This window comes from Bactrocera dorsalis, chromosome 4 (genome assembly GCF_023373825.1).
Source record: "Bactrocera dorsalis isolate Fly_Bdor chromosome 4, ASM2337382v1, whole genome shotgun sequence".
NCBI classification, from domain to species: domain Eukaryota; kingdom Metazoa; phylum Arthropoda; class Insecta; order Diptera; family Tephritidae; genus Bactrocera; species Bactrocera dorsalis.
In genome coordinates this window covers 23,628,799-23,642,343 of record NC_064306.1, presented here as the reverse complement: position 1 = coordinate 23,642,343, position 13,545 = coordinate 23,628,799, and the positions used below count along the sequence as shown (strand labels likewise).

Here is a 13,545-nt window from a genome sequence, read left to right as displayed (position 1 = left end):
ATATATATAATATTATTAGGAGTGTGGTGTATAAGAATGTTGAAAGTGACTACAAAAGTTTCATTTCGGTAATTTTGCGTTGGCGAAAAAACATTCGTGACTTATTAAAAAAACAAATGATAATTGTTAACAAATATTATTAGGAGTTTCATATAGTCTCATAAATGTATAAGTTATAACGAACCGAACATATAGCGGGGAGAATTTTAGTTGCGTAAACTCTTTTTTGGATGTAGTCCAAAAACATTTTTTTTAACAAATGTAGAAATGTATGATTTTATGATTTTACGATGCGTTATGAGAAGTGTGAGTCGCCTATTTGATTCGTTTATGATCACGCTTTTGCTGTAACTTTTTGTATGCGGTTGAATTGGATCAACCGAAAAGTAGACTTAATTTAAGTGTCGAAAATGTTTGAACTAGTTTAAGCCATATATTGTATAACATAAATCGAATTTGACCTACAGTTTTATTATATATTATACATATGGTATCTGGTAGCTTATTATTTAGCTTATTACCTTCAAATTAAAAGCCCTTCAACTTCGTCTATTTTCTTTCGTAAAAAAGTATTTTTTTTTCTAAATTTAGCATTGTCCTCAGAATGTTTTAGCTTATGCAAACTCTTAATTACTTAATAGTGCGTTAATGTCAATGAATCAAACTAAATTTAGATTGAGGAATTGGCAAGTGGCTTGTCGATAAAAAAGTTAAATGAAGTTTGGTTGCAGGGCTAATTTTAAGCACGTAAGAGTGTTTTAGTGCACAAAGTAAATTGCCACTAGAGAAATTTTTATCCATTAGTACAAAAATAATTAATTTTGAAAACAATTATTTGCTATTGCTAATTAACTATAGAAGCCGTCTTTTTTAATGAATGAACCAATATGCTCTGAATATGTCTCAAGTAGACTAATCCTGTATATAATTTAGAAATAATATCTATATTTTATATTAATTATAAAGGATGTAAACGCATTGCGTCAGTACACTACCGCTCTACTTTAGAGTCGTCATTTTTCCAAGGATTTATTGAACTTTTCTCCATTGTTCCATTGCACTTTGTGACAGCTTCATCTGCGGAAATATTTAAGAACTTACAAAGAAACCGAAATGCTGGCAATTTGCCCAATACACACACATACACAGATGCATACATACGTATATACATTTGCGCTGCCCGCAAGGCTTTTTTGAATGTGCGACTGATTTTCCACTTACGGCGTAAATTTTACCTATAAATATGAGTACATATATACATATATAGAGCAAAAATAATATTTCCATCATGCCATGACTCGGTCATTCGTGTTTTTGTGCACATGTTGTGATTTTTATTTTTAATTTGCTAGTAATTATTTTTATTTGCAAATGAATTTTCATTTGTGCACTCTGCATGACCGTAGTCCAAATTCATCGAAAATTATACATAAGTACATATGTATGTGTATGACTGAGAATACACATAAACATGTGTGACTCGCTACCTCAAAGAATTGCAATGAAAGTTTGGTCTTATGTTTGTTCGTTCCTAAATTTTCTGAATATATCGTAAGCTTAAGGGGTCACATGGGTTTACGGGTTTCAAAAAATCTAAATTTTTATTCGGGCTTCATGAATATTTACACAGGTCTTTTAGATACAATTTTTAAAGACTTGGACGAATAATTTTTTATTCGATTAGAATTATTTGAAAAAAAAAAATTTAGCAAAATTTTCACCGAAATTCTCATTTTTTTTGGTAAAAATGTCTACCAAAACTCATTTTTCAGTTTTTTTCCTTTGTCTATATTCTAAGCTAAGGTTTTAATTAAAACACGTATTATTTTCACTGTAGATGATCCTGCAAGTAATTATTCTGCCAACGCGGTCGCATTATTTTTCCGAGGGGTCAGTGGAAACGGCGTCGAAATGCCTGAGTTTATAATATTTTTTTCCGAAAATATCAGAATTTATTTTTTAAAATTTATTTAAAACTAAATTTTTTATGTTGGTGGCCATGGTTTCTTGAAGTAATGAAGGTATTTTATATTGAGGTGTTGCACTGCGACTAGGGTCTATTATGCCCTAAATTATGAAAATGCTGTGTTCAAATATCGTACACATCTTTCGTCTAGTCAAGAACAAGAACATTTTTTGCGACGTTAAAGGAAGCTTATTTTTCAGAAATTTGAAATAAAAATTCTAAAAAATATTAAATTGAGAATTTATTATATAAATAAGTAAAGATATGAAGATACCATTTTTTAGCCTTTCAAACACATCTTAACCCTTAAGTCAAAGAATGTAATAAGTATAAAGTAACAGAGACGTGAACATTGACAATCTAGCAATAATATTTATTTTTGTTAAAAATCGTTTATAAGCTGACAAGTCTTTAAAATTTAACAATAAAGTAAAACATGTGCTTTTCAACAATGCATTTATTATGTTTCCGTAGAACTTTATTAGTAACCTAAGTATATAGTTTTTAGATATTTTATTCGTAAATACTGAATAAAAACACAACTTCTTCTTATTGTTCGTTTACTGTTTATAGTTAGCAATACCTGGTAATGCACACACACAAATAAAAATGCATTTAAATAGAGTCGCAGAGGCAATGAAGCAAAAACAACTTTTAAGAAGCATTAATGTTTATTTTTTGGTGTTAATGTAAAAATGCGAAAATAAAAGTTTTTGCTGTTTACAATGCTTCAGATATTTTACATTGCACCGCCATGTTTCTATTTCGATAAAATTGCAGACGATTTAATTGACAATCAAAATTTTTTTTGTTCATTGAAAAAGAATAAACATCATAGTCGTAGTAACTAATTAATTTCACAAACAAGCTCTTATGGAACTTGTTTCAAGCTTAAATAGCTTTTTTGGAGACTACAAGCATAATATAAACTCTACAACGCTCAATCAATGCATACTTTTAGGCGGTAATAAATATTGTGTGAGCGAATGTGGTATTTCCACCTACTGCTTCTAGTTAAAGAATTCATTAACGTTCTTTGGTTACAGACATCAAAATTACATATTATGCAAGGTATCAGCAAGTGAATATCAAATTTTCATAGAACTGACTTTAGAGAATTCCTTGATTGTTTTGCTGTCTTTTCCTTTTTCATGACTATGAAATTGTCTTTAGCGTATGGCCCCATATAACAATCATATAACATCCTGTTGACTTTACTTTATATGATTGGCGATTGTATGTAATTTACGTTAGTGAATCTCAGGGAACATTTTATCAGTATGTGACATATTCATCATATGTAGTGTTGGCAAAAAGAGATCAAATCGTGTGGGGTACCACCCCCAACTCTTATATGCTACATATATATAATGATTTTCGTTTTTATAACAAACCTTTGGCTTAGAATCGAACTTCGCCCTTCGTTACTGTCTTTGGTTTTACTAAAAGTTTACTGAATTGAATGTTACTCATACGCACCTACCGAACTACCTACGAGTACATACATATATGTACCTATGTATGTAAAACTTCAAGGAAATTATTTCAAAAGAATCAAGAGTTTGAACAAAAAGTTTCTAGCTTTTGTCCCTATAGTTCAAGGCGTATTTGCAGAGTAAATGAGGTGATGTAGAAAATAATACAAAATTGCGCCTCTATTTAGAGTACTTATTTAACGCGTTAGATAAATACGATCAAATGAATTGGAGAGTTAATATTAACACTTGTGTGGGGCGGAGCAGTTAAAGTGTCGCATATGATAAAAAAGCAGTATTATCTTATAAAAAGCAGACTTAAGTTATGTTACATCGAAATATACCAACTTCAACATACAATAATTGCGACTACGTACGAATAAATAAGTGTGTACAGACATTCCAGCCAGATTCTATTTTTATACCTGCATATACATACATATAGTATGTTTATAAGTACATTAAAATTTTTCTGATATTTAAACAACTTTTGCTCATAAAAAACGGTGAAGTTCTTTCAATCTGCATTACTGTCCACAAATGTGAACTTTAGGTAGAACATGCGTTGAAAGACCTTCTTGTACAGACATAAAATATATACGAGTATACATCCATATATTTTGCTATTTTTAAACTGTCAAAAAATTTAATTGGGGGTATTAAATTTTAGCGCTACATTAAAATTCCACTATTAATAGTTCAGCCTTCAGATCAACATTTCTATGAGTTCCCAAAAATTTTCTACACTTATGCTAATAATTTTTTTTTGTAAAATTTTGATTCTTTTCAACGTAGTTCGAAACCCTGGGCATGTTGAAGTCCAGTACACAGATATAACATAATTACACTGAGCGCTTGGACACGGTCCTCCGACTTTCCCAGTGTTGCACTACTCACGTCAATGTTATCCCTCTTCGATATGTCGCCAGATGCCAAGCTAGAATAAAGAGCCGTTTCGCTGTCTAAAGCCAATCGTAGTTTGCTAAGCTACATGCGAATGAAAGATGTTAGTATTGCTCGATTAGTATTTTTGCTCATCTAACGGTTTCTTGTAACAGCGCTAAGCGGAAAGCGAGATATTTAATACGCATCATATATACATTGTGACAAAAAAGGATCCGAAAATTGTAAATAAAACGAAAATTATTTAATTATTCATCCAAATTGATTTTGTCGCCTTCAAAGTAATCCCCTCCACATGCAATACACTTATCCCAACGATTTTTTCTAGTTCTCGAAACGCTTTCCCCAAGCACTTTTAGGGATGGAATTCAGCTTTTCATCTCTTCGATCGACTGAAAACGGGTCCCACGGAGCGGAATACTCAGTTTGGGGAACAAGAAAAAATGTCACATAGCCAAATCTGGTGAACACGGATGGTAATCATTGCGTTTTTGGCTTAAAATTCGGTCACAGTCGTGACTCCATGAGATGGGGCATTATCATAGAGTAAAATCCATGAAATATTGCCAAAGAGAATTCCTTATCGATCGTATGGCCCCTCGGAACAATTTTATGATGCACCAAAAATCGAAAAAAAACAATGAACATCACCTTGATCAAGCTCGTCCAAAGAGACCTATTTATGGTACTCTTTTTGAAAAAAAATCTGTTTTATCGGAACGAGTCGAGCAAGAATGTGTTTCATACCCAAAATCATTCGAACGGACTTAAAAGAGATGTCGAGCTCCTTTGCCTGACAATTTTCAAGCGTCGAAGGTCGTCCAGAACGAGGCATGTCTTCAACGATCTCTGTACCATTGATTCAAAATTTGAGACAAAGTCTTTGTTCGCTAATTGTAAAAATTGGAAGGGAATGGTTGACAGATCGCGCTCATATTTGGCATAATAATTAAGGACAGTCATCGTTTAACCGGGGAATTTAAATTATGATTTCGTGGTACTTTTTTGTCACAATGAATATTATAACTAACTGCTGTCGGAAGCGAACATTTAAGATGTAAATATTAAAAATAAGAGTCCAAAATTTAGACTTGGTAATAAACTAAATGCTACCGAGCTCACCAGTGAATTGATTTGTTCAATGCGTTCAGCAGCTGGCAATTCGCCGTAAAGATTCTTGCTGGCATTTTTAGCTAAAGTCATGACGTCTTCATCTTTAAGGATGCCGATTATTGGCTCACTAATTGAGCTAATCTGTTCGATGCTCAAAGCTGTCACTTCGGATGGTACAGCTTCCAAACGTTTTGTAACTACATCGAAAGTAGTAAAAGAACTACAAACCAGCGAGGATTTGCTGAAATTATATGAAAGTATTTTTAATATAAAAAATTGTGAAATAATGAATTTGCTTATTTATAAATGTAACTAATTCAGTTATCCGAAATTCCTAGTTTGAGTACTTGGATTAAGGACTCGAAATTTCGTGAATACCCAATTATAGTCCTTCTTCTACTCACCGTGATGGCGATCTTTGTGGACTGGGCGGCAAGCTCTTCGCCATTGTGGCTAAATTAGCACTTGATCCACCACCACCGCTACCAGCCAATGAAGACACAATGCCAGGTATAGCGAGATTATTCGCCGAATTAACACGCTTTATTCCTTGTGCTAATAGACCTGTCAGACTTGAACGATGAACCTCGAGCACTGGCGTTGGTGGCGTTTTAATGGAAACTGCTTCTGCCGTCTCTTCGCCTGATATTGATGGCATGGCCTCTTCACCTTCCGAAGCATCGCAAGTGTCTGCATCAGTAACAGTGAACTCTGGAGTTGTGCTAGTGATGGACGGTTGCCGCAGCACATTGGAGCAATCAACAGGACCACAAACTGTCGCATTCTGGCATTTCGTTATACATTTCTTGTGGCAACACATGGCGCACTCACTGCATTGGACCGCATCTTTCAGCCAAATTTTTTTGCCACAGAAATCGCACTGGGTTGCACGTTGAAAATGGGTACGCACAAAGCTGTGCGAACGCAACTGATTCGAAATCGTTTGGTTAGTCGATGTGAGTGAACTGGAACTTGGTGTGGTCCGCAACGAATTTGTGTCAAAAACACCACTATCGTTATCAACTTTTTCATCAGCGTAGCTATTTCTTAGAAAAGAATATCTCTTTGAACAAAAGTTTAAATATAAATTAAGATGAGTCTCACTTACTTGCTCTTGGACTTAGAAGCTTGTTTGCTTGGTGGCTCGCTAGGTTGCAGATTTGGGTTACCTTCCCAGGTAAAAGCCAAAAGCACATCTCCAAAACACAAATCGGGTATAAAGCCAGATTGGCTGGAAAGCTTATGCGTTTTCCTGCGAACGGGTGATAAATTAATTTATATTAAATAGTTTTGAGATTTTACAAAAATATCGCTCACAAATCTTGTGGGATTGGTGGACTTAGCTCATATTTCTTCCAGCACTGCACCAAACTTGTTTCGCAACATTCAGCTAAAATCTGACCCACTGGTATGTTTACAAAGCCTAACAATACGCCGTCGCCAGCACTTTTTGAATACACGCCCACATTCAGATAACGCGACTTTGCTTCCAATTTGAAGCAGCTCAAATCATCCATATGTATGAGACGATTTATGCTGCGATCTACGGTTGAGTGCTGATAATAATGCTCCACTTCACCTATGGTGTCAATCAGAACCTTTGGCGAACCCTTCGTCTTATCCTCCGTTTTTAATGACTGTTTGCCTTTCAAGTTCTTAAGTTCTTCATCTTTTTCCTTGTTATGCTCATTGAGCTCACGACTGATGGTCTTTTTCAATGCTTTCGTTATAAGTTTACTTTTTTTTGGTGAATTAGTTGGAGTATTAACAAGGCTAGACTCGCTGGAAGAACCTTTGTCACCTGTACTTTGACGGATATATGCTTGTCTACTGCCTAACTCATTGGTCTCAGTTGGAGTCTTGCACACACTATAGCCCGTATGGGCATCGCCCAAATCTTCATATAATTCGAGATCCTCCAAAATTGCATCATTTCTTATAATACCGGGAATAACACGCTCGATACGTAAGCGGTAGGCTGAAGTTTGCAAACTTTTGAATATCTTCGCCACTTGTTGGATAGACTGCACTCGTTTGCCTTCAATTGCAATTAACATATCACCTGGACGTAAGTCGGATTTGCATGCGGGAGTGTTGGGCAAAACTGCTTCAATTTCCACGCATTGCTCAGTATTTTGCTTAAATAGTATGCCGATCTGTTGATTCTTCGCCTTGTGTATTTCAATGTCAATCAAAACTATTACATTGCGATTGTCTTTCTGACGTATCTCGACAAATGCAAGCGAGGCTAAAGTCAGTGTACAGTAGACCTCTGTTACAACTTCCGGGCACATTAGTCGCGATATTTCGGACACTTTGACCTCCAGGGTACCATTTGGTTGTATATCTCCGTCAGCATCTTCCTCTGGTGTTTTGTGGAAAAATGGCTTGTACCTTAGTTTATAATTTGGAAGCGTGTGCTTGCGTCGCACTGCTTTCCGTATTTGGTTAGAAATCAGACTAGTGATGTTCGATTGCATTTGACGACCCTGGTATTTGGATTCGATCGCCAAATCAAGTTCTGGATCCCCCAGGAAGCTCAGCGACCAGTGCGTGTATGGCTCACGGGTAAATTGTAGTCGCGCCAAGCCAGACAATTGTTTTACTAAAATAGTTGTAATTACTAATTAGTAGAACAAAAATATATATTATAGTATGTAAATTACCGATTAAGGTGAGAGATCCCTTTTTACCTAGTACCATATCGGCATCGATGGATGTTCGGAAATTTCCTGTATAATGAATTTCAAGTAATATATCGAGATTCTCAATGCGATCACCGGTATCGTTCAGTTCAATGCTGTGCACGCGTAATGTTCTAATTTCAGGAAATTGATCACCAAGCTCCAGTTCTTTTATCTACAAATAAACTTATTTTCATTAAAGTGAACCTCAGTGCTATTGCCTTTATTGTTTAAAAATAAAACTAGAAAATGATGTTAATGCTACATATATGGCTTATATTTCTCATACGATATTCGTTTTATGGATAATAGGTTAAATGATTTAAAAGTAAATATTTGTTATGTGATTGTTACAAATCTTGAGTGGTTTATAACAAAACCGCTTTTTAGTTCATAAGATATGTTGATCTTCGTATATTAAAAACATATGGTAGATGTTACAAAGAGAGTTTATGGTCAAAGGCTTTTAAAGTTTACTTTAGAGCCTCAAAAACTGTTTATTTATATTTTTTAAAAGCTGATGAAATTTTACTAAATGGAAGAGCGCATTTTCTTCTCCACTGAAATAGCTGGAGACTTTTAAAATTGGGACGAAAAGCAGGAAATGGGCGACGAGACGAGTGTTGCTGCTTCGATGTGATTAGAAAAGATCTAACAAGTCACTTATTTGCATATAATCATACTATATGCTGCTCCGAAACGAGTTTTTCCAGACTTCAATAAGAAGATGCCAATTTAAGCTACGATCAATGCACAAACACTCACACTCACAAATAACTTCATTGCAACCAAAACTGATTTGGTGCAGTATTAATTCGAAAAGGTCATTTAAAGTTGTTGATATTTAACAGATCCCAAAATTGAATCGAAGAAAGAGTTATGGATATGACTTCTAAATTAGTTATAAACCAGGAGAAAATGGTCACACCAATTGCCCTGTGCTTCTGTATTTGAGAAATTCTTTGGAGCATGTGGATCTTTAACCCTAACCAAACTCGTCAAAGCACTTGAACGAATTAAAAATATAGCCATGCTGACAAGGATTTCGAAGAATGCAAATTAATGTTGTGTTGTTTTTGTTTTTCTTTTTCGAAAGTAATGATTGCTGTCAACTCACCGTCAACTTATCAAACAACTTGCCAGTTGTAGTTTTGGCCAATAGTTCATCAAGTTCTAACGACAATTTGCGGTAGAACCATTTCCGCACGCGACTGGAGTTTTTCAGTTCATGGAAAAGAAATTGCATCACAAAGTTAATTGACATTAATGGTGCTGCTTCGGCAGCACCTACAGTATGCGTGTGTCCGGGCACCGACGATATAGGCGGCGATAGATTTATGGCATGTGCAGTTTGCTGAATTGTCTGAAATATTCAATAATATTGTATATGCAAGTGCGACAATATTCATGTTTACTTTGTGAGTTTTGGGGGTTTTCACTTACCGTTGGCAGCGAGTATTTCGTGTTGATATCCTTTTGTTCCGCACTCTCTTCAGGAAGCACGGAAAATCGTAAATAAAGGTAATATTGCAACAAAAGAACTAAAACACCTCCTATGACGGTAAATACAAGGCTGAGCAACAACAACATCGATAATGGTATATCCATTGTAATTAATTTTTCTATACAATTTTAGGTAAAATATAATGCACAAAATATTCAAACAATGTCGGAGTAACACACTTTAATTTAAATATTGAATATAAAATTGAAGAATTTATTCTTCACTGTTCTAAGTTGACCAATCTGTTAATATTTCAGCTTATTAAACAAATTGCAAATGTGTATATATTTCCCACAAAATGTACTTCATGATGACTTCTGCTTCGTACGAGTAACACGCGAGTTCTGAATTTATTTTGAGGGGTGTGTTTCTCTCATTGCTCTCTCCTAACCAGTGGTGAATTATTGTATAGAGAACTTACAACGAAATCAATAATGATACACTGAGAGTAAAGTTCTCAGCAAAACAGCTGGTAAACAATTTGTGGGGTTGCTTTATTTCAACCGGTCGCAAGTTGTTTTACAAGTGTATTACAGCTTTGTTGGTTCAGTAAAATCATTTGCAAGGACTTAACACTTATAAATAAAGGGAAAAACTATTGAGGGTGCGGACATAGTCTCATTTGGGTTTATGGGTTTATACAGCTTTCGATCAAAATCTTCTATAGGTGAAATTATTAAATTTCCGTTAAAAGAAAAATGAAAAAAATGGCCCTAATAAACTGCTTAGAGTCAACTAGAAGAACACTAGAAATGTTTATAACTATTTTAGACATATGGGACCTAAGATAAGTATTGACCCGATTATAACTGCTTTCGCCATGAGGACATAATAATCACAGAAACACCGCTAAGACAACTCACAATTTAATCGATATACATATGTAATATAAATTCTACTTGAGAAAGGCTGTCCGAAATTTTTTGTAATACTGTCAGGATAGCCACGTTGCCCGATTTCGAATATATTTCGTAAAGCATAATTTACACAAAGTTTTCATCCAATGCCCCTATTGTGGCTTTATTTTTATAATATATGGGAAGTAGGCGTAGTTGTGATCCGACTTCGCCCGTTTTTACAACGATTTCGCTTAAAGACATTTTGGGGCCGCGCCTTTGGTCTAACTTCACCAAATTTCATGACGATATCTCAATTATTACTTCAGTATTGCTTACACAGGCATGTATTCAACACGGATCTTTATGTCTGTCTCGATTAGCTTTATGAACAAAACTATTATACTCAGAAAAAAGATATTGCGAGAGTATAAAAATGCTATATTATTGGTCTTAGATTTATTTTCATTGCTAAATTTTACCTCATGACCAAGAAAATAAACCGAATTAACTCAAATGAGATATTGTATGCATTTGATATAAACAACCTTCTCTTCATCTTCACAAGCGAGTTAACAACAGTGCGTCAGTCGTTTCTTCTATTCGCAACGTGGCGCCAATTGGAGGTCCAATGCGCAAAGGACCATAAATCTTCCGCAGAAACTTTGCTTGCATCTGCACCATAAAGCAAGACGGGAATAAGGAGTGAATTAGAGTTTGATCTTTGTTCATCGAGAGAGTACTTTACTTCACAATTGCCTACTTAGTCCGAAGGAGCACTTGTTGGAAAGAGTTATTCTGCGTTGGATTTCGAAGCTTACAGTGGTATTACTGTTAATACTGGTTTCAAGATAGCAAAACGTGAAAGTAAAAATAAACATAACCAAATAAGCTAAATTTAGTACATTATGTATACGAGGAAACAACAACCAAATAATGGAAGATTATTATATTAAAAATACAAAGTTTAGGCCAAGTAATAGAGCAATTTCGTTTATATTTAGCACTAAACCTCATTGTGTTTAAGAACATACATATATCCTCTTTCATTTCTTTTAACGCTGTCCAGAAAACTACCAACATTTTCCCTTTTAGGTAAGAAGATCCTTATATTCAGTATAAAAGGAACTACAAAAGGTGTATTATTATAATACAACAATTACCCTTCTCCCACCCATGCGAGGGGCGCATCCGCATACGTGCGGAATCAGATGAGTGATGAAATGCGAGAGAGCTTTTAAACGTCAAGATATGATACTGCTTAACTACAGAAACAAACAATTCAACAACTAATATTTAAAATACATTATAAAGAATTGTCACGATTTCATTTATTGGGAGAAAGCAATATTGTCTTTTAAATTTCGAAATGTGAATTTGCAGAAATGAAAATTAAAATCATGGCATATGCCACGGAATGGTTCGTTAAGTTCAAAATTTTTTATACATGATTTCAACAGTAAGGGTCTAAACTAAACATTTCTCTAGGACTCGTTTGTGTAGGTAGATTTATAAGTTTTAAACGGCTAGTGTATGGAGGAAGACTTAACCAAAAATCAAATCGGAAATGCCCTTAGACGAAAATTTAAAATTGTGTTTGTACCGATTCTAACGTGTTAGAATGGATTTGATAACTAGGGTTCCATACAATGGAGCCATACTTTAATATAGGTCTAACCAAAGTTGTAAAATGTGTTTTAGTAACATACGGACCTCTAAAATCTTTAGACCAAAGTTTAACCGAATTGAGAATACACTTTGCTTTTAAGACTATAGTATCAATACTAAGACTAAAATTAAACTTAGGGTCGATAATAATTCCCAAATCAACGTTAAAAACTTACTCTAATAAATATTTTTTTATTACATAAGGAAAGGGGAAGCCAAATCTACGAGAGTAGCCCTGTTTTATATTTTTTAAGATTCAGTGCCACGTCAACCACCAAGCAACCAAATTGTTTAAGTCTGTTTGCAGCAGACAAACTTCATCAACTTAAGTATATGATTTAAAAAGCTTTACGTCGGGATATAATAAAATATTTGAGATTCTTTTGACAGAAGAGATATAGTTCATAAGTAACAAGAACAGAAACGGGCCAAGATGACTACCTTGTGGAACACCCGAAGAGACATTAATTGAATCCGAAAGAGTATCATCAAATGTCATTCGTTGTGTTCTATTACAAAAATAAGAAGATGAAATCTTGGTTGAAAGCCCAGAAGATCAACTTAATGTACGAGAGGAGAGAGAGTCACTTTATCGAAAGCTTTGCGAAAGTCAGTGTACATTTATAACATCCATATACTTGTGTTCCCTAAAACCCAATGGTGTATGATTTACAAATTGAAGTAAATTTGTTAGAGTAGATTTCCCTTTACGAAATCCATGCTGAGAAAGAGATTAACGGAGACATGGAAAACCCTTATAGGGTCTGCAGTGGTAGCTTCGAAAAGTTTAGGTATAACTGATAGGTTTGAAATACCCCTATAGTTTTCAATATGTGACCTAAATCCATTTAACATATATGCAAAGCGATTATTAATGATAGTTTCCATATTGAAGGAATTATACCTTGTTTAAGAGAGGAATTAAAAATCCTAGTTTCCGAGTGTGTCACATTTGAGCCGTTATTAAAAGATGGTGTCTACTTATTTAATTTTGATTGAAGTATTCGGACAGGCACGTGCTGGTAGGAAAATATTTTAAGAGAATTAGTAGAACAGCTTGACTTGAAAAATTCTGCAAATTAGGCATTGGAAATAATTTGATTGTCACATGACATGATAGATTTGTATTTAGAGTTAACGAAATCAAAAAATAATTTTTATTTACTTATAGCATTATCTTTCACATTATTTAAGTAAATTTTATAACATTTTTTGTTTAGGTCCGAATACTGTCAACGCAGTACTCTTTAATTTAATGGGTTGTCAAAAAAGTCTTGCGGTATTTTTATTGATTTTTTTTTTTATTGAAATTGAAATGAATTTTTGATGACTCATGCCCAGCTCTTGACCGATGCTACGGCTGCTACTATGCCGGTCTCTTTCGACCAATTCAGCG

At 34.5% G+C, this 13,545-nt stretch overlaps 1 protein-coding gene across 1 annotated transcript; it reads right to left on the bottom strand.

Moving 5' to 3' along the window:
• Positions 1-2,460: 2,460 nt before the first annotated feature.
• LOC105226938 (PDZ domain-containing protein 8) lies at positions 2,461-10,103 on the bottom strand. The gene is made up of 8 exons (XM_011206078.4): positions 9,585-10,103; positions 9,259-9,504; positions 8,124-8,316; positions 6,775-8,062; positions 6,566-6,709; positions 5,862-6,503; positions 5,467-5,698; positions 2,461-4,428 (listed from the first exon to the last, which is right to left on the bottom strand). The coding sequence occupies exons 1-8, from the start codon at positions 9,747-9,749 to the stop codon at positions 4,228-4,230; spliced, it is 3,111 nt and encodes a 1,036-aa protein (XP_011204380.2). The 5' UTR covers positions 9,750-10,103; the 3' UTR covers positions 2,461-4,227.
• Positions 10,104-13,545: the final 3,442 nt, after the last annotated feature.

Coding starts and splice junctions, on each gene's coding strand:
- LOC105226938 (XM_011206078.4), bottom strand. CDS start 9,749: ATGGATATACCATTATCGATGTTGTTGTTGCTCAGCCTTGTATTTACC. Junction 5,699..5,861: donor CCACAAAGATCGCCATCACG/GTGAGTAGAAGA, acceptor ATATAATTTCAG/CAAATCCTCGCTGGTTTGTA. Junction 4,429..5,466: donor TTGAACAAATCAATTCACTG/GTGAGCTCGGTA, acceptor ATTCGCATGTAG/CTTAGCAAACTACGATTGGC.